Source organism: Hibiscus syriacus, unplaced genomic scaffold (assembly GCF_006381635.1).
Source record: "Hibiscus syriacus cultivar Baekdansim isolate YM2019G1 unplaced genomic scaffold, ASM638163v2 tig00110482_pilon, whole genome shotgun sequence".
Taxonomy (NCBI): Eukaryota; Viridiplantae; Streptophyta; class Magnoliopsida; order Malvales; family Malvaceae; genus Hibiscus; species Hibiscus syriacus.
The window spans coordinates 3628290-3653295 of record NW_024062758.1 but is presented as its reverse complement, the minus strand read 5'-3'; the positions used below and the strand labels follow the sequence as shown (position 1 = coordinate 3653295).

The 25006-nt window shown below is 33.6% G+C and overlaps 2 protein-coding genes, 3 non-coding genes and 1 pseudogene across 5 annotated transcripts; 4 read left to right on the top strand and 2 right to left on the bottom strand.

Moving 5' to 3' along the window:
- Positions 1-277: 277 nt before the first annotated feature.
- On the bottom strand, positions 278-6413 carry LOC120128992 (serine/threonine-protein kinase EDR1-like). The gene is made up of 13 exons (XM_039146598.1): positions 5873-6413; positions 4924-5346; positions 4400-4503; positions 3153-4324; positions 2840-2880; positions 2489-2557; positions 2207-2307; positions 1961-2039; positions 1780-1878; positions 1221-1289; positions 1059-1108; positions 543-719; positions 278-455 (listed from the first exon to the last, which is right to left on the bottom strand). The coding sequence occupies exons 1-13, from the start codon at positions 6314-6316 to the stop codon at positions 320-322; spliced, it is 2964 nt and encodes a 987-aa protein (XP_039002529.1). The 5' UTR covers positions 6317-6413; the 3' UTR covers positions 278-319.
- Positions 6414-7000: 587 nt separating this feature from the next.
- Positions 7001-11834, bottom strand: LOC120128791 (annotated as a pseudogene).
- Positions 11835-19414: 7580 nt separating this feature from the next.
- LOC120128678 (late embryogenesis abundant protein 47-like) lies at positions 19415-20161 on the top strand. The gene is made up of 3 exons (XM_039146313.1): positions 19415-19429; positions 19514-19693; positions 19997-20161. The coding sequence occupies exons 1-3, from the start codon at positions 19415-19417 to the stop codon at positions 20159-20161; spliced, it is 360 nt and encodes a 119-aa protein (XP_039002244.1).
- Positions 20162-22315: 2154 nt separating this feature from the next.
- LOC120129063 lies at positions 22316-22479 on the top strand. The gene has a single exon (XR_005516692.1). It is a non-coding gene; the product is annotated as a U1 spliceosomal RNA (small nuclear RNA).
- Positions 22480-23549: 1070 nt separating this feature from the next.
- On the top strand, positions 23550-23711 carry LOC120129062. Its single transcript, XR_005516691.1, has one exon. It is a non-coding gene; the product is annotated as a U1 spliceosomal RNA (small nuclear RNA).
- Positions 23712-24546: 835 nt separating this feature from the next.
- On the top strand, positions 24547-24716 carry LOC120129064. Its single transcript, XR_005516693.1, has one exon. It is a non-coding gene; the product is annotated as a U1 spliceosomal RNA (small nuclear RNA).
- Positions 24717-25006: the final 290 nt, after the last annotated feature.

Sequence of the window (25006 nt, the reverse complement as noted above, 5' to 3'; positions counted from 1 at the left end):
TAGACTAAATTCCAAAATGTAACACGACGGAACTAAAAAAATTTCCTACTAGAATTTAGTCATGAATCATGAATGGCAACTCTTTCTTTGTTTTTATAGATTTTTTTTTAATATACATTACGAAAGTTTTTCTCTGCACAAAAACTGCTTTTTTTTCTGGCAGCAGAGCAACAATATATATAAACACAAAAAAGTTTTTTTTTTTACTTTGCTTTACTTTTTCTCCTTTTTTAAATGAAAAATTAACAATACATTACCCTCATTTAAGGGAAAGGAACATGTTTCTTATTCACAACTGAGGAACTTGCAAATTTTCGTTTCAGGGTGTAGAATTTACTGAAATATCTTGTGTCAGGGGTGAGCTTGACTGGTCCTGATGCGGCGGAATAACAAACCGCTGCAATGGCTTTATAGCAACCGTGAGTTCCGCGAACGAAGGCCGCAAATTCGGATCACTGGAAACAATGGGGTAATAATTAGACTACATATCTAAAAAAGAATATAACTAAAACTGTAGAATTCCAAATTTGTGTTTTACTAACGTCTGCCAGCATTCCCAAATTATCCTTGCAACCAATGGATCGAGTTCCTCCGGAATGTCGAGCCGACGGTTCTGGAAACCAACAGCACCAACGACTTGCATTGGATTCATGCCGCTCCAAGGCAATCTCTGAGTAGCAAGTTCCCAAAGAATGACTCCAAAACTATAAACGTCGCATCTATACATACAACAAAATTAGCATGCGAGTATTAAGCTTTGGTTATTTTACCAATTCAGTAGCTTCAAAATCCATGAGTTTCTGCCAGCAAAATGCAGCCACTTTTAACCATAGTCATCAATAACGGTGAGTTGTAATTAGAAAAACCTTTTTGCATAGAGACTAAACGTTAATGCACATATGCAATTATATGAGAGTGGCGCTGACAACTTTTCCCATGAGTTCTGAACTGCTAGATAAAGAAGTAATTTAAACGCAAAGGAAAATTAAGCAACCAGAGTAGAATACTAGTGGACTGGGCAATCTTATAATCTAAGATATAGAAGATAAATAACTCACTTCTCATTTGAGGGCTCATTGCGAAGTACTTCCGGTGCCATCCACTCAGGCTTGAACATAAGACAGAACTAAATCAGATGCATCCAGAAAATATCTACATAACAGAAGCTATCTATATATTTAGAATTTATGAAATATTTTGACATAGGCCAAGATACTGACTGTTCCTGCTGTTGATTTTGATGATAGAAAGGTATTATGCTTCAATCGTGACAACCCAAAATCACAGACCTGCATGGTCAAGTTTCACAATTGATCAGAGGGTGCATTGCAAGAATTTCACAGTAGTCATTCTTCAATTCTTATTCGTTTCCTTATAATGATAAGGTTAGTTTTTGATTCCCGGGCAATTAAAACATGAATAGTAACACATCAATACATAACAAACCAGCTACATAGGAAAACAACAAAAAGGTAAATGAAAAAGATGCACGCTCGTGTTCCCTTCTTCTTTGAAAGGCTTTATTCTTAAGCAGTTTAAAGCTGGTGAAATTATATAATTCTACTAAGGGATAAGACTCTTACGTATTGAGCAAGAGTGTAAGAATGAAGTCAAATGTCAGGTCAGATATTTTAACTCAGACAATCAATCCCAAGATTTTGCAATCATTACAGGCTTACAGCGAGATTGACAATGTGGTTTTTTTTAAGTACATTTAAAAGTGTAGAAGTTAGAAACATTTAGAAGCAAAATATCTAAAAACATTGAAAAATTATTTACCTTCACACTCCAGTTTTTGTCAACTAAAAGATTAGGAGACTTTAAATCACGGTGCACAATGGTAGGTGTACTGGAGTGTAGGCAATTCATGCCTCTCGCCTGCAAAATGAAAGCAAATTTGACATTTTATGTGGTTGTCACATTCTTCACAAAAGAATTGCAGAAGCAAATGATTCCATACCACATCAAGGGCCATCTTAATTCTACGCTTCTCATCAATTTGAGAATGCGGACGATGGAGAATCTTAAATAAGCTTCTCCTAGAATGCCAAAAAAACATTTGCACGACTTAGAACATCAAAGATCATGTGAAAGGAAACATGAATAAATGTGCATGTTGGCAACTGACAACCTGAAATTGCATCTGTATTACTTTGCATAATTCAATAAGATGACAAGATGACAATATGCTGGAACAAGCGCTTACCTTGGAAGAAACTCGGTAATGATAGAGAGGTGGGGAGGACGAGTAACAGAACCCACAAAAAGAACAACATTTGGATGACGCAGTCTACGCATTATTCGCACCTTAAATTAAAGAGAAAAACAAAACTCAGGATCAGTGATTATTTAACTGCCTTGATTTAAGCATATGGATGTTTATCTGAAGTTTGTACAGAATTATTTAAATGAAAGAAAGAACCAAAATATCAGAAAGAACATTTTACTATCACTTCGATAAAGAAATAAAAGATTAAAAGTTGCTTACTTCTCTTTTGAACTCATCCAAAGCAGCACCTGAAAAATCCTGATCTAGGAACTTTTTCACTGCAACCTCCTGTAATTCAATAACCATTACCACCCACAAAATTAGAAACTATTTTTTTTTCTTTTTCTGTTTCCAAAGAACTCTTAACTGATTAGTGCAAATATCATTTATAAAAGGTAGATTTCATGGCTCAGTTTAAAACAGGGCCAATAGTTCTCACCATGATGCCTTTGGCAAACAATTAAATTGGTAGCTCAAAACCTAATTCCTTTATGCTAAATAGAGACAGCACAAAGTCACAGACAAGATAAAACTGTGATAGCCTGAAGCATAAAAAGGGTATATACTAACCGTGCCATTCCAGTCAGCATGGTAGACCTCACCATAGGAACCTACTCACAAGAAAATAAATTTAATAAGAATTAGAGAGCTTCCTAAGAAAAGGTAAAAGTTCTTGCAAAGCAAGCATCAGAATACCTCACTGAATTTAACCTCTCAAGGTTTTCACAAATCATGATGAATAACAGGTGCTCTTGAATATAAAAAAGAGGGAGAAAGTTCCAAAATCACAGACAAAAAGCATGGCTAACAGAGTAAAAAAACGGACCCTTGCTAACTAGAAAAATTTCATATGAAATGAACTTCAATGAGTCATATTCCTTACCTAGTCCAATTCTTTCACCAACATCCAAGTCTTCCCATGGAATTTCACATTCGCCTACATCTGTATCATCAAATAGTAGATCAACCCTTCCTGTACCACAATCTAGTGATGAGCCGAGAATTTCCAGATCCTTTGGTTTGAGATTATTCCCCATATATCTATCCTCGGTGTACTTTCTATTATTGCGGAAATCAGTGACATTATCTTGCTGTTTAGCCAAATCCTTGCTGCTATTTTGTAAATCATGCCCATTACTCATGAGATTACCTCCCTTAAATTTAGTGCTTGCATCCTCAGCCAGTTGTGAGCTATTGAACTGACTGGCAGAGGATGCCAAAGATGAGCTAGTACCAGCCAGAGAATTCCTGATTTTATTATCTCTGCCTGATACATCAAAATCAACATGTGACTTAAAACCATGAGGATGGACCGTTTCAGGTTTGGAAGAGCTAGTTGAAGATGACAATGAGTGATTAAAATCATTAGGTTCAAGAGTAGTTTTCGGAAAGAGGCCCTGCATATAACCATACTCCTTTTTCTGAGGAACCTCGTTATAAGCAGGTCGATTCTTCCACATCAATGGTGCTGGGGGTCGCCCCACAACTACATTATTTCTCTGTCTCTGAATCTCATCAATTTTGGACTCGGTAGGTCCATTCAGCTGGGATGTTTTTCCTCTACCTTTTATCTGGAATGGATTAAGATCAGCAAAAAGATTTTTTGGGTCATCTTGACTACTCTGGCCATAAGGCACTACATTGACATTCATCCTCAGGCCATCACCAACTACATTGCCACCACGACCACGCTTATAGACAGAAGATCCAATGGCAGTAGATGGGAGATGGTCCAACCGATTACAGGTCACTCTGTTAGATAATCTGGAAGAACCAACACCAGAATCACCATTTGTACCAGATAATGAAGACGATGATTCTGCCCTTCCAGAATTCAACCCCCTATTGAAGGGAAGTCTACTGTTGGTCAGAGTATGTTGACTACTGCCTTCACCGTTTAGTGGCTTCACTTTAGAGTATTCATCATCAGACAACTGAAGGGTTGGGATACTTCTAATTACTGGATTGCTTGGCTTAAAAGTTGTATCTTTTGCACTTAAAATGTCAGCAGGTATAAGTGTACCAGGAGCTGCCATTAGATCAACTAAAAACTCCCTGAGATATAAAAACAGAATATTAGATCTAAATAAATGTAAAAGAGTAAGTAAAGAAAAAAGCACAAGCTATAACCTTTCATCCTCCAACTTTATTATATTTACAGCATCATCCTCAACACCGGTGTAGTGGCTACCTTTTACCAATCTACAAGGCAACCTTATGCTATCTGCAAGGACCTACATTTAAAGAACAGAAAGTGGATGAATGAAAACCTTAGATATAACCCTATTTACGAATACGAGTATTCAGAAAGATCACTAAAAGAATCAAATCAAATCAACCAGTAGGATAATCATCAATCAAAGTCTAGGAAGACAGCCAATTTATTTCCAGAACTTTACATTTAAATATTAGAAGTTGGGGAATAGCACTGTTGGTCTGCCATCCCCTATGGAGGGCAGCAGACCTTCAGAGAAGAGATTCTAATCCCATCCACCACAAGAATTCAAGGGATTATCCCTTAAAAAATTGCTCAGAAAAAGCAGAAATATGTCAGAAAAACCATGACTGTTTTAAAATCAAATTTTGATTCTAGGCATAGTTGGTTTAACTATGTTAAAATGAAGTCCGAAGTCAGTACCAAAAAAGAAACTAACCTTGAAGAGTAAAGCACGATGCCGAGAAAGGCCTATATTTATGGACCCAATAGGCAACACACTTGTGTGAATAGATGTTCTGAGCTCTGTGCTTTTTTCCATCCACTTGGCCAAAATTATATTAGCATCTTTAACAGGTCCACCCATATGTCCTGTTACAAGTTCAGCAAGCCTTTGAACTAAAACAGCAACATTGGTAGCAGGGCAATCTAATGCAATACAGTGCACAATTTGCAACAACTCTTCTAGGGCTGGGTCAAATGTTCTATTCACAATTATAACTTCAAAGCCAGAATTCCCAGGATTTGTTTCAAGGTCAGCAAGAGATGGCATTTTTCCTTGAATTCCTGAATCAGTGGAGAGACCATATACATCATAAAAACCATCCACCACCCTTTCCCCATAATCAAGTACACTGTATGCCTGATGAATAAAAAACCCCAGAACAGTTAGTCCAATCAAATAACTCGAGAAATTGCAGGATAAGTTACGAATGGAAGAATCGGTCAGTCCAAATCATTTTTCCCACCAGAATTTTGCTAGAAGCAAAGCTCCACAATAATTTTTTATATCATTTTTACTCTTCTACTTCGTTCAGCAGCAACTTGCCTTGATCACCACAGTCAATACCACCAATATAACAAGAAGAAAAGAACCCCATATAGAAGCTTATTGACTACAATTTCCCCTACTTCACCACTTTCAATAATAAACCTACAATCTATTCCAATAAAATAATAAAAATCAATATTCACTACCATTTTCTAGTAAAAGCGCAATAAATCCAACCTTTTTCCGCTAAAATTCAGTTGAACAATTTTCTCTAATCAAACAATCCAAAAATTAATCATTATAACAACTAAAACACTAAAAATTCAAGCTCAATTAACCGAAACTCAATTACATCCACAATCATAATGATTACAAACCAAAAAGTAAAAACACTTACCCAATATTGCCTGGCCAAAGCCTCACCTGATGCGTTACCCTTATAGGTCCCTAACCCTAAACCCATCAAGTGATGACTCCCTACGCTCAAAAGCGTCGCTGCTCGGATCTGATCCTTCTCTGGGTCTTCAGAATTCGAAGCACTGATCGCTAGGGCTAACTGTACCTGAAACTCTTCCTCAAATAACAGATAATCCGACGCTCGATTCGTAGCTTCCGCCGTTGCTGGAGTCCTACTCAGCCCCATGCTCGACGACACCGGCAGCATCGTCGTGGTCACCGGAGATGGTGACGACGTTGTTGTTGAAGGACTCTCCAAAGAAATCCCGGACATCGTACGTTGATGATCGCTGGCGCATGACGGCGAAGGTAACGTCTCATTTATCGAAGTTCGATTAGCCTCGTGGTTGCTTCCGATGTGCAGCTTCTTAAAAATGTGCTTCATTTTTATTTCTTTTTGTTGTTTCTTTTCCTCCGATCTTCTTCACTTTCTCGCAGTTTCCCTCACTTTCTGGGTTTATTTTCACGTTTAATTTATTTGTTATTAATATCATCTGTAATTGTTATGACTTTCTCGCGTTTATTTTCTTGTTTATTTTATTTGTTATTAATATCATCTGCAATGGGAAGGCTTGGCTTAGCGCGCGTAGAAGTCTGATCCACGTCACTCGTGGGCAATTGGACTATATGAATAAAGCAACATTCGGTCTTCAATGTTACTGACGAGTTTAGTTGCAATATATATATATATGTCTAGAATAGTAGTACTAGTATGCAGGGTTAGGTTTGTAGTTTTGAGGCAATTAATACAATAGATGCTTTAAACGAGTTTAATTACTCAAATTTATTGTACTTAAATGCTCGTAGCATTTTTATCTTTTATCTCGAACTAACATCTAAATTGAGTGTTTACTGTCATGTCATAATCTAAAAGAATTGAATTCATCTTTGGAACTGTAGCTTGATTCCTTGAATTCATATTTGGAAGTTGCAATTCTATGTTCCTGAAGCTTGAAATTGGGGTAACAGAAAATATTACAAGACTCGAAAAATCGAGTGACAGATACAATTGTATTCAATTTTCTCATATGTTTTGGAAGATGAGTCGAGCCGATTTTATAAACACGAATACGTTAAGAAAAATTAAAGATGCGAAATAATGTAAATCTAATTCTTTCCACCTTTGTTTCTTCTAGATGAGACTACTACCCACCATCTTCTGCATCAGCTGCCTGGCTTGGCTTTGGCTCGTCTATGGGCATGCCAGCTGGATTCAAACTTGTTCGAGAGTTTGGTACATCTGCCGTCATAGTAGCTGCCTTGTCCCCATCCATGCAATCATCTTCATCGTCCTCAGCATACTATTTCAACGCTCAAATTATACGTCTACAATAATACCAAGTGATTAGCAAGGAATCCACCATCCAAATGAAGTTACCATTTTGTGAGATGCCATTCTATTCAAACTCAAAGAACATTAATTTGCCCTGGAGGTTCGGCAGTATACAGTGTAAACCTTTCAGTTTCAGATCATACAATAATGGGTATCCCACGCCCCTGACCCTTGAGAGTTTGGAAAAAATCCAGGAATTCTATCCCAGATGACTAATGGGATGAGACTTTCCTGATATGATAACACCGCTATTTGAAGCATCAAAAACAAAAACATCGATAAACAAAATTAAAATCCTATAGAGACAGTAGAATATAGTATATTATCTTCGACATACCAACACAGCTATACAGATCATTGAAACAAAACCTATGAAAGAAGCAAGGATAAACAGAAGCAAAAATCAATAGAAACAGTATCATGTAGTATATTATCTTCTACAAAACGTGTCTGCAAAAGGGTTTGAATAACTAGAAATTATCGGTTTGACATGAGTGACTGGTGGAGGATTTGTAGAAGTCCTCAATTTTTCAACAGATTGATAATTACCTTCCAAACATTCTTCGTGCGTAATCATTAACTTCTCTGCTACCTGTAACAAGTCCTGGTAATATAATATTTATTGTGAGGTAATAAAAAGCTCAAACCCAATCCTTCTAAAAGAATTCTAATACCATTTGCCGTGTTTCATGACCTCGGGATCCAGGTGTTGGACACAAGTAATTATCATGTATTAAGTATCCAAGATGCATTGAACATGGTTATTTAGGGTAAATAACAATTAAAAATTGCACGACTAACAAAAGCAAGCACATATTAAAGTTTTTGGAATCTACAAGTGTAGTACATTGATAGAGCTAGGATCAAATATGGGAAGGGGCAAATTGCCTAAATTCAAAAAATTAAGGACTCATTAAGTATTTAATCTCAAAAATTGGAGGGGAGAAAAAGCCTTAAACAGATAGGTACCTAAAATGTCATTAAACCAGAAATTTTGGGAGGGGCAAATGCCCTTCCCACTCTCTACATACCTCTGTCTCTGTAGGAGTACATCCACATGGGTACATTCAAATTTTTTCTCTCTTTGTTTTAAGTTTTTTCCATATATTTGGAGGATCATTCTCATAAATAAATTCAGGTATGAGAAAAACAAGAGTACCAAATACGGGTAGTTCAACAACAACAAAAAAAGACTTAGAGCAAAAAATGTACAGATAAATGCTAAAGCACCAAAAAGAATACTTCAAAGTGATGTAACTCAAAACTGTAAAATGGTTGTCCCTTGTTCTCATATGTAATGGAGTAAGGGGAGGTAATATAGTAGGCTGCCCCCAACATCAGGTTGAGAGCAGCTTCCGTAGAAGACCTCCAAATTATGAAATGCCCTCCGTGTGACTCGATCCCACGACCTCTTCAAACCTCTTATGTTTGCACCGCGCAGACCACGCGCAGACATTAGGCTTCGCAGACCGTTTGTTTTTTAGAAGACAGATGCTCTTCAAACGTTTGCGCGAGCTCTTCTTGGTGCAGACATGATTTTATGTCTTCAAAGGTCTGCGGGAAAATTAAAATCATTTAAATCTATTTTAAAATATATATTGATTAATTTTAAAACATGGATTGATTTATTTTAAAATACGGATTGATTTATTTTAAAATATGAAAAAAAATTATTTTAAAATATGGATTGATTTAATTTAAAATATGGAAAAATTTGTTTTAAAATATGGATTGATTTATTTTAAAATATGAAAAATTTTATTTTAAAATATGAATTGATTTATTTTAAAATATGAAAAAATTTATTTTAAAATATGGATTGGTTTATTTTAAAATATGGATTGATTTATTTTAAAATATGGAAAAATTTATTTTAAAATATAGATTGATTTATTTTAAAATATGGATTGATTTATTTTAAAATATAAAAAATTTATTTTAAAAATATGGATTGATTTATTTTAAAATATGGATTTATTTATTTTAAAATATGGAAATTTTTATTTTAAAATATGAATTGATTTATTTTAAAATATGAAAAATTTTATTTTAAAATATGGATTGATTTATTTTAAAATATGAAAAATTTTATTTTAAAATATGGATTGATTTATTTTAAAATATGGAAAATTTTATTTTAAAATATATATTGATTTATTTTAAAATATGGATTGATTTATTTTAAAATATGAAAAAATTTATTTTAAAATATGAATTGATTTATTTTAAAATATGGAAAATTTTATTTTAAAATATGGATTGATTTATTTTAAAATATAGATTGATTTATTTTAAAATATAAATTGATTTATTTAAAAAAAATATTATTGTAGTTGTATGGATTATTTAAATTTTAGTATTATAAAACTAAAATTATTTAAATTTCAGTATTGCAAAACTTTTTAAATTTAAAAAATCAGTTTATTTTATATTTCAGTTTATTTTAGCAGTTTGCAGACGTTAAAAAACAAACAGTCTTTTTTTTGCAGACTGCAGACTTTTGGTCCACCTCTTCTGCAGATGTGGTCCGCAGACTGCAGACCTTTTACCTCTTCAAAAATAAACACCACCTTAGCCATTGTTTGTTTTCACTGTTCCACCTCTTCAAACCTCTTATGTCTACGCCACGCAGACCACGCGCAGACATTAGGCTTCGCAGACCGTTTGTTTTTTAGAAGACAGAAGCTCTTCTAACGTCTGCGCGAGTTTTTCTTGGTGCAGACATGATTTTATGTCTTCAAACCTCTTCAAGAACAATTATAAAATATGGTTATTTATTAAAATAATTTAATACGGTTATTTATTTTAAAATAATTTATTATAAAATAAATTATTTTAAAATAAATTATTATAAAATATGGATTGATTTATTTTAAAATAATTTATTTAAAATAATTTATTAGTATGGATTGATTTATTTTAAAATATGGATTGATTTATTTTAAATAATTTATTAGTATAGATTGATTTATTTTAAAATATGGATTGATTTATTATTGTAGTTGTATGAATTGATTTATTTTAAATAATTTATTAGTATGGATTGATTTATTTTAAAATATGGATTGATTTATTTTAAATAATTTATTAGTATGGATTGATTTATTTTAAAATATGGATTGATTTATTATTGTAGTTGCATGGATTGATTTATTTTAAATAATTTATTAGTATGGATTGATTTATTTTAAATAATTTATTAGTATGGATTGATTTATTTTAAAATATGAATTGATTTATTTTAAATAATTTATTAATATGGATTGATTTATTTTAAAATATGGATTGATTTATTATTGTAGTTGTATGGATTGATTTATTTTAAATAATTTATTAGTATGTATTGATTTATTTTAAAATATGAATTGATTTATTTTAAATAATTTATTATTGTAGTTGTATGGATTAATTTCAGTATTGTAAAACTAAAATTATTTAAATCTCAGTATTAGAAAACTCTTTTAAGTTTAAAAAATCAGTTTATTTATGTTTCAGTTCATTTTAGCAGTCTTCAGACGTTAAAAAACAAACATTCTTCTTCTTGTAGACTGTAGACTTTTGGTCTATCTATTCTGCTACAGATGTGGTCCGCAGACTACAAACCTTTTACCTTAGTAAAAACAAACACCACCTTAATAAAAAAAATATAGAAGTTCACAATGAGCTATAGGGACAAAATCGCGTGAAGAACAAATTACAAAGTTCGATTAAAATAATAATTAAGGCACAATTTTGATGGTTTTTAGTTTTAAATATTTATTAGAATTAAACAAAAAATACTGAAATGACATAAAAATCCTGAGTTGGAACCAAGAACAAAATCAAGGATTGAAAATACCTCCTCAATGCTACCATCTTCAACTAAAGTATTAAGGCTAAGCAAACCTTCCTCTAAAACATTCTCCAAATCGTCTATGTAGAGCGGCTCCACTGAGATTAAAAGTATAGGAAAATTTTTAAAAATGGCTCCGAAATAAAATCAAATTTAATGATAGAAATTCAGAAAACTGTGAAAGAAAAGGAAAAATAACCAATTTTAAGATGCTAATTAAAAAAATACCTTTGGTTTCAGTGAAGAAGGATAACACGTCGGAGCAGATCATGTTGGATTTGATGTCGGAAGCTCTACAGTACGGTACATTTAATATACAACTAAAATATATATTATTAGTTTTGTTATTATTTAAATAACAAAAAAGGTAAAAAATTATCTAAAATATTATTATTTCTAGTTAAAACATTAATGTTTTTTAACATTTCCGGTAACAATAATAAAATCGATAAAAAAATAACGAATAAAACGTCAAATAATAACAAAATCAATAGAAATAATAATGTTTTCGGTAATTTTTTACCGGTTTTGTTATTTAAATAATAACAAAACCGATAACGATTTTTTTTACCGTATGTTAAGATTGTCGCACGTGATCATTTCTCATTTGACGCGAGAGTCTCGGCTGCCCCACTCGTTTTCGACGGGGGCGGTGAGAGCCAACCAACGATAGAGGATTAAACCTATTCCCTCTTGGAATACGGGAGCTGATTCCGCTGTTAGATTTCTCGTTTCCATTGGTTTTCATTTTCTTGTCTTCGGGGTTTCGTGGTTTTGTATACTAAAACCCTACGATTTTTTATAAGGAGGAACTGTGTTTGTATTTAGGGATGAAACTATTCGGATCAGGAATAAAAGTCGGGATTTGAAGCTAATGGGTTTAGATTGGGTTTTAAAGGATCCGACTTCAATTTACGCCCAACTCAAATCAAAATCCGTTTACTAATATTTTATCTATTATTTTTTTTACAATATTGTTTTATCTATTATTAAGTTAAAAACTTAAATAATAATATGATAAAATCAAATTTTCAATATTTATTAAGAGATTTTGTTATATTTAAATTATGATAATCACGACTGTATTTGTTCATTCAGTTATATAACTTTTAATAAATAAAATATCTTAATTATTTAAAAAAAAAAACCGTCTCAATCTATTTCCTAGCCATGTTCCACGGCACCCGAGACAAACACGGAGATGTACTCGATGTACAAGGTGATAAGGTAATTAAAAATTAATTTGAGATCTTATAAGTAAGAATATATACGAGGCATCCGCAGTCTAAAGAGTAATTTTTTATGTAGTGTATGTATGCAAAAACAAATCTAACGGTTAGATGTATATAAATAAAATTAGGTATAACAAAAATGATATTAATTGAATCGATGGATTAAAGGTTCAAAATTTGATATAAAGTATAATTATATCAGTTAGGTAGGAGTGTTATTTTTTTCATACTTTGATTTATATTTAAATATCAAATAACCATCATGTATTGTTGATGTAGTTTCGACTGATGCCAATTTATAATTAATAAAATACAGCTAATGTTAAAAAAATCAAATAACCACTCAAGTGAATAAAAGAGGAATACATAACATATCTCTTGTTTGAATTTTTATTATTTTTAAATTTAAATTTATACTGATTCTTGTTATGTTACGATAAATCTATTTTTCTTTATTTTAATATTTACGCATTAAACGTGATATTAAAGTATAATTTATTTATATAAATGTAACATCTCAATCTATGGCTTAGTGACTAAATTGTAAAATTTCAAAACTTGGTGACTAGAAGAATGGAATTGTTCAATGATTTATTTGGAAATATTACCTTAAAGAGGTAAGTAATTATTAGATGAAGTGAAGGACAAAAGGGTTTTTTGTAAGGGAAATAATTAAATTAAAGAAAGGTTATATATTAACCACGTGGAAGGGAAGAGAAATCTACAAGCTTCCAGAGTTCTCTTTCTCTTCTTTTTCCTTCATGCGTGAGAACCCAAAACAAAGGTGAGTTTCTGGTTAGTTAGTTTCTTGTTAAATTTAAGATGGGTTTATGATTATTAGATGATAACTAAGCTTAAGGAAAGCTTAAGTTATCTTAAAATCAAAAGATGAAGGAATTAGAAGAGATTAAAGATTGTGAGTTTTTTGAATGAAATTTTGTTATAGAGTTAATAATTAGAATTGGAAGTTGGATTTGACTTGTCATCAATCTAAATAAGGAATAGGAAGTGTTAAGATGAGATTTAGAACATGTTGATATTTGCGTATGATTCTTGAATGCCATATAAAGGATATGATTTGGAGGTTAAAGAAGTGATTATTGAGTAAGAATGAGTGTAAATATGTGTATGAAAGTTAGGAATATTAAAGGAGGGGAAAGATGAAGAGTTGAGATGAAAAAAGAGTGAATTTCGTGCTTGAAATGGAATTTCTGGGTTGTGTGCATCGATGCATCTTCAATGTGTATCGATGCACTCTCAAAATAAATGAACATCAAATGCAATTAGTGCATCGATGCATAAGGAGTGCATCGATGCACCTGCTTATAATACAAACATCGAATGGGATTTATGCACCGATGCATAGATAGTACATCGATGCACCCATCAAGGGATGCATCGATATATGGTGTAGTGCGTCGGATACATACCTTCATTAAGAGATGAAATTAGCCTTTCTCTTAGCCTAAGAAGTGATAGTTTAGAATATATCAATTAGTATACTGATAAATATTAATGTATTACTATGTAGATATAGAAGGAAAGCTTGTTCCGAAATAATCGAAGGATTAGGATTGATTCAAAGCAAACAAGGCTAAGGTGAGTGCATATGATTATAGTATATGATTATATGGAAATTAGACTTACGATGAGTCTATTTCCATGTTCTAATTTTTATGAATGCATGAAAATAAGTATAGTTGGTAGTCGTTAGTATGTGAATATGTATTGTTATGTTCTTTTCTATGTGATGATGTGACTCTGTGATATAAGTTATATGATCATAAACTATGTAAATAATAATGACTTATGTAATAACAAGAGAAAGTGTTATAAGTTATGTGGTATAGATATAAATGATTATATGAACATGTAATAGAAGTTATGTGATGAGGATCTATGTTTTTATATGTCTATGAGAATTATGTTCTATGTGACATATATATGAGCTATGTGATCCTATGAGAATATGAAAAGAGATATGTGAACATGTGAATTATATGAAAAGTGATATAAATTACATGAAAATAAGCTATATGTCTACATGTATATGTGAAAGAAGCTATGAGCTTATAGGAGCATGTGATATGAAAGTGTATATGTGAAATGATATAAGTGAAAATGCCCATGTTATGTGTATTGAGAGCTAGAGGTATAGTTCGCATGCCAAGAGTCGAGGGTCTACGCGGTCCTTCGGGACATAGTGGTCCTTTGGGACATATGTGTTATATGTAGTCCTTTGGGACATCTACATGGTCCTTTGGGACAAATTCTACGTGCCTATAGTGGGAATTATACGAGCTGTGGTGACAGCATAGTGCACAACCTCAATAGACTCATATATCTACAGTTCTCACATGTGTACATGGGCTAATAAGAGATGATATTGAATATAATGTATGAGATATGTATGTTTTGGGATATGAATGATATGACAGGATATCTGTGTGTTAGTGATTATTGTATATGTTATAAGATATATGATATGAACATAATAAATCATATGAACAAGAGAATAGAAATATGAATGATAATAAAATGATAATGATGGGAATGAAGATAATTATATGCATGTATGGATTTGATGGATGAACCGATATATGTTTGGGTATGTTATGGTAGCAGTAATTGTTCATGCATGATTACAAGTTATAGTTTACATTATATGTTTATTTGCCTCACTAAGTCATCGAGTTAGCGTGTAAGTGATTTATATGTAGGTTTCGAGAAGAGTAAAGAGCAAGGTGGAGCAAGACAGATCTGTTCTCCTTACAGAATGTCAGATCAGAAAATGGGTGAATAATATGTCTTTTTGTATATAAAGTTCTAGTTGGCATGTATTCAAAAGAATATATTGTATAAGCTCTGAATAGTTTTGTAAATGCTTTGAATAAGTTATATGTAGATGAATAAGTGAATTATGCATGCTCTGATCGGTTTTTTTTTACAATAAAGTAAATGTATTTGATGTTAGTTAGTCATTTATATGTTATAAAAGTTTTAAATTACTCTTTATTTTATACAAGTAAATGTTTTGAAAAGTTAATGTGACACCCCGTACTCGTATTCGGGTCGGATTCGGGTTGGGGGTGTTACATTTAATGGTATCAGAGCTAAGGTTTAGCCGATTCTAGGCTTAAACCGAAGTTAAATGAGGTTTAAAAACGTGTACATGCCAACTCAAAGTGAAAATTTCTGATATGATAATGTAAGAAGTATGATGTCTTGCTAATAGAATAAGATTTGTATGATATAGTAGAAATTGATTATAAAAATTATCGAAGTGAATCGATAGGGGACAATCTGATGGTGATAGCAATTCACCTACCCTGGCCAGGCAGGGAGAAGAGCGAAAGCCTCAGGGAATGCTTGTATAAGATTAGAAAATGTTTCATGATGTTGATTGAATGTATAGAAATAGTTAAAAGAGTTAAGAGCACCTGAGTTCAAGGGTGAATTTGAGAAAGGTTATGTTGTTACAGACCTTTGAATAAATGATATGAAGATGATGTTAGATGGTTTTTATTTCTCCAAAGTGGAGAAGTTAAATTGAGAAGTTTCTTTATTATGAGAGAAAGCTAGAGTATGGTGGACAAATGTCACCATAAGAACGTTAAAAGATCAAATGATGTGGTTAGAATTGTAGAAGAGTTCAACAATAAGTGCATCAGTGATACGTTTATAAATTGAATGAAATCAGAGTTATGGATTTGAAATAAAGAAATAGTATGGTGTATAAGCAAGAGTATGGATATGATAAGGGTTGGTACGTTAGAAGAAAGAGTTAGCGTTGACTAACAAGATTACATGATGAAAATTGTGTTGATTATATGAATGTGATATAGTGAAGGAAATAATGATTCTTATGTTTGAGCGAAGATAAGGAAGTATGAAAGAAAAGACATGATCGATGTTATAAGGATATTCTGATTTATGGAAAGTAATGGAATAAGGAAAAAATAGAGTTTACAACATTAGATATGATAAGGGTTATACAAGAAGTATTGAGTATAAGTTTGATATAGAAATGAGAAAAGCGCGTAAAGTAATATGAAAAGATCATGTGTATTGAAGTACAGACGATGATTAAGAAATGATGAAAGGTCGGATGTATATGATTGGTTAATTAGGGCTTGTGCCCTAAATTGAGTAGTTGTTATTAATTAGTTGTAATATTAAAGGTGATAGAGTTATAAGATTTGGAAAAGAAGATAAGGATTTTGTATAAGAACAAGAATTTTGGGCAATTCATACGGATTATAAGAGTTACGAAGATTGCTTTGATTATATAAAGTATATGTTTAATCACATTTGAAGAAGATTTAAAGTTTGGTATTTTTATAAGGTAATTTGAGGATAATGAAGAAATAGATGGATTAATGATATGGAGTGATGAGAATAGAGGTTATTGTTTATATGATAAGTAACAGTGGATGAATATATAAGGGAAAAAGGTAGTTGAAGAACTAAAGGAATGAAAGATTAAGTAATGGAAACAATATAAGAACATTAGAAGATATGTTCTTATCAATGTGTGCAATGAAAATTCGAGGACGAATTTTCTTAAAAGGAGGGGAGATTTGTAACATCCCAATCTATGGGTTAGTGACTAAATTGTAAAATTTCAGAACTTGGTGACTAAAGTAGAAGAATGGAATAGTTTAATGATTTATTTGGAAATATTACCTGAAAGAGGTAAGTAATTATTAGATATAGTGAAGGGCATAAGGGTCTTTTGTAAGGGAAATAATTAAATTAAAGAAAGGTTATATATTAATCACGTGGAAGGGAAGAGAAATCTACAAGCTTCCAGAGTTCTCTTTCTCTTCTTTTTCCTTCATGCGCGAGAACCCAAAACAAAGGTGAGTTTCTGGTTAGTTAGTTTCTTGTTAAATTTAAGATGGGTTTATGATTATTAGATGATAACTAAGCTTAAGGAAAGCTTAAGTTATCTTAAAATCAAAAGATGAAGGAATTAGAAGAGATTAAAGATTATGAGTTTTTGAATGAAATTTTGTTATAGAGTTAATAATTAGAATTGGAAGTTGGATTTGACTTGTCATCAATCTAAATAAGGAATAGAAAGTGTTAGGATGAGATTTAGAACATGTTGATATTTGCGTATGATTCTTGAATGTCATATAAAGGATATGATTTGGAGGTTAAAGAAGTGATTATTGAGTAAGAATGAGTGTAAATATGTGTATTAAAGTTAGGAATATTAAAGGAGGAGAAAGATGAAGAGTTGAGATGAAAAGATAGTGGATTTCGTGCTTGAAATGGAATTTATGGGTTGTGTGCATCGATGCATCTTCAATGTGTATCGATGCACTCTCAAATAAATGAACATCGAATGCAATTAGTGCATCGATGCACCTGCTTATAATACAAACATCAAATGAGATTTATGCACCGATGCATAGATAGTGCATCGATGCACCCGTCAAGGGATGCATCAATATATGGTGTAGTGCATCGATACATACCTTCATTAAGAGATGAAATTAGCCTTTCTTTTAGCCTAAGAAGTGATAGTTTAGAATATATCAATTAGTATACTGATAAGTATTAATGTATTACAATGTAGATATAGAAGGAAAGCTTGTTCCGAAACAATCAAAGAATTAGGATTGATTCAAAGCAAACAAGGCTAAGGTGAGTGCATATGATTATAGTATATGATTATATGGAAATTAGACTTGCGATGAGTCTATTTCCATGTTCTAGTTTTTATGAATGCATGAAAATAAGTATAGTTAGTAGTCGTTAGTTTGCGAATATGTATTGTTATGTTCTTTTCTTTGTAATGATGTGACTCTGTGATATAAGTTATATGATCATAAACTAGGTAAATAATAATGACTTATGTAATAACAAGAGAATATGTAATAGAAGTTATATGATGAGGATCTATGTTTTTATATGTCTATGAGAAGTATGTGCTATGTGACATATATATGAGCTATGTGATCCTATGAGAATATGAAAAGAGATATGTGAACATGTGAATTATATGAAAAGTGATATAAATTACATGAAAAGAAGCTATATGTCTACATATATATGTGAAAGAAGCTATGAGCTTATATGAACATGTGATATGAAAGTGTATATGTGAAATGATATAAGTGAAAATGCTCATGTTATGTGTATTGAGAGCTAGAGGTATAGTTCGCATGCCAAGAGTCGAGGGTCTACGCGGTCCTTCGGGACATAGTGGTCATTCGGGACATAGTGGTCCTTCGGGACTTATGTGTTATTTGTAGTCCTTTGGGACATCTACGTGGTCCTTCGGGACAAATTCTACGCGCCCCTAGTGGGAATTATACGAGCTGTGGTGACAGCATAGTGCACAACCTCAATAGACTTATATATCTACAGTTCTCACATGTGTACATGGGTTAATAAGAGATGATATTGAATACAATGTATGGGATATGTATGTTTTGGGATATGAATGATATGACAGGATATCTGTGTGTTAGTGATTATTGTATATGTTATAAGATATATGATATGAACATAATAAATCATATGAACAAGAGAATAGAAATATGAATGATAATAAAATGATAATGATGAGAATGAAGATAATTATATGCATGTATGGATTTGATGGATGAACCGATATATGTTTGGGTATGCTATGGTAGCAGTAATTGTTCATGCATGATTACAAGTTATAGTTTACATTATATGTTTATTTGCCTCACTAAGTCATCGACTAAGCGTGTAAGTGATTTACACGTAGGTTTCGAGAAGAGTAAAGAGCAAGGTGGAGCAAGACAGATCAGTTCTCCTTACAGAATGTCAGATCAGAAAAGGAGTGAATAATATGTCTTTTTGTATATAAAGTTCTAGTTGGCATGTATTCAAAAGAATATATTGTATAAGCTCTGAATAGTTTTGTAAACGTTTTGAATAAGTTATATGTAGATGAATAAGTGAATTATGCATCCTCTGATCGGTTTTTTTTACAATAATGTAAATGTATTTGATGTAAGTTAGTCATTTATATGTTATAAAAGTTTTCAATTACTCTTTATTTTATACAAGTAAATGTTTTGAAAAGTTAATGTGACACCCATGACTCGTATACGGGTCGGATACGGGTTGGGGGTGTTACAATAAATATTTAAAATTTAGGACTTATTTTGTTGATTTTTTTCCCAATGTGATGAGCAGGTTACCGGACAACATAGCCAGGTAGCTCCTTTGTCATCGGGGACTTACTCAGCTTCTGGACAGAGTGGTGGTGCTGGAGGTCCCGTAAGTCCAATTACGATCGGAGAAGCACTTGAAGCAACCGCTCTTACAGCAGGGAAGAAGCCGGTAGATTGGAGTGATGCAGCCGCAATACAGGCGGCATGAGTGAGAGCCACAGGTCGTACCACCATAATTCCCGTAGGTGTTGGCGCCGCAGCTCAGTCTGCTGCCAATCTCAATGCCCAGGCAACTACAGAAGAGGAGAAGACCAAGTTAAGAGATATCCTATCAGTAAGTAAAAGCAGCAGTAGCAGTACCAATCTAAAAAAAAATAAGATATAATAATTGTAGGTATCGCAGGTTGATTATAATAGAAAATAGCAGTCTTTTACTACAATATTTTTCGCGGTTATCATGTACCATTATGGGTTGGGTGCAATATTTGATTTAATTGAAATGCAGAACGCAACGGAGAAGTTGCAATCAGATAAGGCAGCAACAAAAGGTGACGCAGAAGGGGTGAAGGTTGCAGAGATGAGTAATGATCCAACGCTCACTACACATCCGGCGGGTGTGGCAGCTACTGTGGCCACAGCTGCTAGGCTCAACGACAAGATTGCCAAATGAACCATATCCATCTATCACATGGAAAATATCACTTGAAATACATACGAATAAGACGAAAGATTCGCAAGTTGATTACGTTGTTTTATTTGCTGCGAGTAAGGAGTATCCATTAACCAGGTGATATGAATTGTATAGTTCACATGGATAACGTGTCCATGCATTTTTATTTCTTTTTGTAAATCAATTCAAAAGAGATAAAAATGTAAGATAATGCATTACCAAGACTTGTTTCTGAATTATATTACCAATGTAGGTTGGTGTTTTTTGAAGAACTTCATACACATCGAGTACTGAAACCAGGTAAGCCATCGGCAAGTTACCCTGACAAGTAAATCAGTTTATGGTATAGTGAGTATATAACAGCATTTAAAGTTCCTTTCCAGTTCCAATTGTATTACCAATTGTTGCAGCAAGAGAAACCCCCTTGCTACCGTTGAAAATGTTCCAAGCATAGATTTCCACCCTGACCCTGCACAAATAAGTTGCATTTCTTGGAAATCTTAGCAAATAAAAATTGGAACTGGAAAGGAACTTAAATGGCACACAAATTAAAATAGCATGTGCCTCACTAGCAACCAGCACTGCTGCATTTCTAGCATCATTGTCAACACTCCACTCAATTCCTGCCACTCACAAACCAAAGTATGCAACGGACATCATTAACGGTAATTAAAATTCATGAATCAAGAAACCATGAAATAGTTACAAGTTTACGGATACCAAACTTTTCTGCTGGGAGAAAATCAACAAGGAGTCACAAACCAAAGCTAACGCTTGCCTGAAGGTAGCAGCAGCAGTGCTGGAAAAAAAAATTAACGAAATGTATAAGCTTAATCAGAAAATATGGAAACATCACTACAAGATACGAAGCATATAAGAGAGAGGTTGCTCATAATATTCTTGATATACAGGGCAACTTACTTTCGAACACTGTTAGAAGATCGGTTGCTTTCAAGAAGTTGAAAGACAGATTCCAAGAGCTTGAGCCATATTCTCCTGGACGAAACAGTAAACAAAGAACCATTTCAATGCAAAACCATTTTCTCTATTTGTTTTTTTTTTGGTTGCTACTCAAGCTAGCCAATAGACATTGACCCAATGTATACTTAAAATATTCACATCGACACCATACCTTAAAACTATGCACCTATATTCGATGCATGATCTAATAATTCACTACAGAATGCATCGAATTAGTTGCAAAATACTCCAAAGCTTGCTTATTCTTCACTTAAAAATATTCTTGTTCAATGAACTTCAGTCAGACTATTTGCAGACTTCAATAAACACAATGCACAAACTAGTTTCAGACAATAAAAACAAACACATGAGCATTGTTTACCTCACTTTGAGGATGCAACTGACTGAAATATTTTTAATATATTCTATAAAGTCTTTAATTGAACACTCGCGTCTGACATTTCAGCATGCTGCAAAGAACAACATATTGAAAAAAAATCATTTTTCACTAAAAAACTTATGTTGAAGATGAACATATTGTGCATGTCAAATACAGCCATCAATTTACATCTCTTAAAGTGGGGAGTATCTCATTGAGAACTGAAGGGGCAACTGCATCATGAGATATGAGCTTTTGCAGATATGAAAGTCCAATGACACTAAGCTTGACAGTTTTGATCTCACATGCCATTAAAGAAACCGTATGTTGCTCAAGTTAAACCCTTCATCAGAGCAACAGCACATAGACAGAATTCATTGAATGTCTGAATTGCAGTTTTTGTGGAACTTCATTGTATATTGCAGAAATGATAAAACTGAAGTTTTGTCATCTCTTAAACTAATGATAAAACTAGTCAGCAGTTTTGTCATCTAAATTTCTAAAACAAGTAAAGTTCGATGCCGAAACATGTCCAGGAAACCACCTTTTTAGGTATAGCCATAACCCAAATTTCCAAATAAATTATTCTTTTTCTCAACAGAGATGATTGGAACTTGTATGAATTTACATTAGAAATCAAATTTGTAACCGGTTAGTTCATTTTGCAGACCTCAACTTCCCAAAAAAAAGCCAGTTATTTGGCCGTTTGATTTGAAAACTGCGAAGCCATGTTTGCCAGCATCCCACATTGGAAAGGTAAACAATATGGAGGGAAGGTTAGTGATATAAATATGAAAAAATATAAACTGTACCCCTTACATACCTGGACGGGGTCAATGGGCGATCAGAGATGCCTATGGCCTAGGTTGGCGGCCTCTATTGCACATTATTGAGGTGCATCAGCCTAACATCTTCCATTTGTCGAGAGTGTACGTCATAATTTGTGGTAGTTGGGGGCTAGTATTTGTGCGGCCCCCTCCAACAACTAATAAAATTAATAATAAACTTTGCGACTTTGGAACTATTGATGATAAGTCTCTTATATCTCGTAATAGAGACGTTATAAAGAAAAAAAAATTCGTTTTGATTAAATTTGTACATAGTTTTCAAGACTCTTATAACCTATAAAAACAGCTGAAACACCTGAAAATAAAGCCAGCAACACCAAAATATATCACAAGTCGTCATTCGAATTAACCAATGATGCATTTTTGTAGCCATTTCCGATGGTGAAAAAGTTGTTCTCCCAGTATAATAAGCTCTCATGCAAAATAACCTTGTTGAATCTTGTTGGAAGGAAGGCTTAAGCACGTATCATGTGAAAAACATGTTGTGACAACTCAAATTCGATCATGTAGCCAACCAGTAGCCCATAAATCTCTCATGCCAACATCCACTAGTGGGTAACTGACTCTAGCTTGTCTTTATGCCTTGACATTACCCTCATCGACAACCCAAGAAGAACATAAGATGCACGAGAATAGGCCTTTCAAGGCTGTAAGGATGGTTAAAACTTAAGCATCTCGAGTACTCGATCAAACCAATTGATTTGAGTTTACACTTTTTTCACCAGCCTACATTCCTTTCGTTAGTCCATAAAACCTACTTCCTTCGGATGATGATGTGGGGGTCGCGGTCGAGCTTCAATGCAATTAGAACCCCCCCCCCCCCCAAAAGGGTTGCATTCTCTTCTTCCTTGCAAAACCCCTCTTTATCCCTAAATTCCCAAATCCATATTCCTTCACCTCTTTACTCATAAACAAAACCAAGGAAACATAAACCCAAGCGCCCCAAACTCGACTTTCCCTGTACCAAATCCGTCACGCCTGACTCCAACAAAACCCCCCACTTCGAATCGCTCCTCATCCGTGACGCGAAATTCTGATCCCTGTCCAAAAGGACCAAAACCCATTTGGCGCAATTCAGCAGTAGCAGTCGCCAAAAGGGACTGTCTGCTTCATGCTGAAGCACTAATCCCACACTGATGAAGTACACGAAAGGAGAAGGACCGTGGTCTTATAAATAAGAAGCAACTAGCACCTGTACAAAATACTTACCTGGACGGGGTCAATGGGTGATCATCAAGGTCCATGGCCTAGGTAAACGACTTCCATTGCACTTGGGAGGGGCGTTTGCTTAAGGTCTCCTCAAAGTAGGAGAGCCTACGTCATAATTTGTGGCAGTGGGGGCTTGCGTTCGCGCAGCCCCCGTCCAATTTCAGTATAAATCATATTTGAGTAGTCTGTTATTTATATCGCTTCTCTGTAAACAATGTTTAATTAATTTCAATCTAGCGTTATGATTTTTGTCGATTAGATAATTTCGTCTTCAATTCGTCTTCTACAAGAGGCCTGGGTTTGCTTGCCGGTTGTAATTCACATTACCAGTTTGCAGACTTTCATCTAGTTTACGAGGTTGGTAAAAGATTCTCTGCCATACCTGAAAGAAATGATATTGATAACACAATTGATTGTCCCCACTTCAGTTTTCATCTTCACAAATAGAGGGAGGTTTCAATTCGAACTGTTTACTACTACTTCTCAAAGGTACTGTCTAATTCTGCACGGCTAGTCAGAGCAAAACTATTACCGATAAACTTTGGGCTGAAAACTGTTCATTGAAATATTTTTTTTTTGTTTTGTTTAATCTTGCAACAAACAAAGAAGCTTCCATACCATGGCCAGATGGTAGATATCACCTTGCTCTAATCTGAGTAGAAAATCTAACACAGCAAAGCTACCTTATTATTTTAGTGTTTTCTGATAACTCGAGAAAAAGAGAAGCTTCCATTGGAAATTTTGGTGTGCTGTTTGAAAACCGAGTTAAGGAAGACCACCTGTTTAGGTTCAAAATTCAAAGATTTGGATAGTCTTAATGGATTCTTTGATTAATATTTTTGGTTAAACCAAGGATTAAGGATTTACCTTGGCGTCCAAGTGAATATAGGCAGATCATGGAATCGTAAGTGAAGGGAAAAACAATTAGTAGTTTGAGTGAAGAGATTTTTTATACTAAGGCAATGTCCCACACCGAGGAAATACATGCATGGACCACTTGGACCGGGTCAATGGACGACCATCAAGGTTCATTGCCTAGATATGTGACTTCCATTGCACTTGGGAGGGGTGCCTGTTTAAGGTCTCCCCTTAGTGGGAGAGGCCGAGAGGCTACGTCATAATTTGTGGTAGTGGGGGCCTGCGTTCGCGAGGACCCCCATCCTATATCAATTATGAATATTTTTTTGCTGGCTTCATTAGATTATACCATTTGGTTATATCCTCGAGGAGCACTTCAATTTTTGTATCCTTGACAATTCTACTATGTTTATCCTATCAACAAATGAGGGCCTTTAAGGGTTCGTAATTGAAAGTCCGAATTTTATTAAATCTCGAAAAGTATTCATGATGCATTTAAACATGATTTGTTTTTCTGTTTAACCTCACAACAGAGGGGGCTTCACTACCCTTGTTCGCACAACATTCCTTATTCTACCAGTATAAAACTAA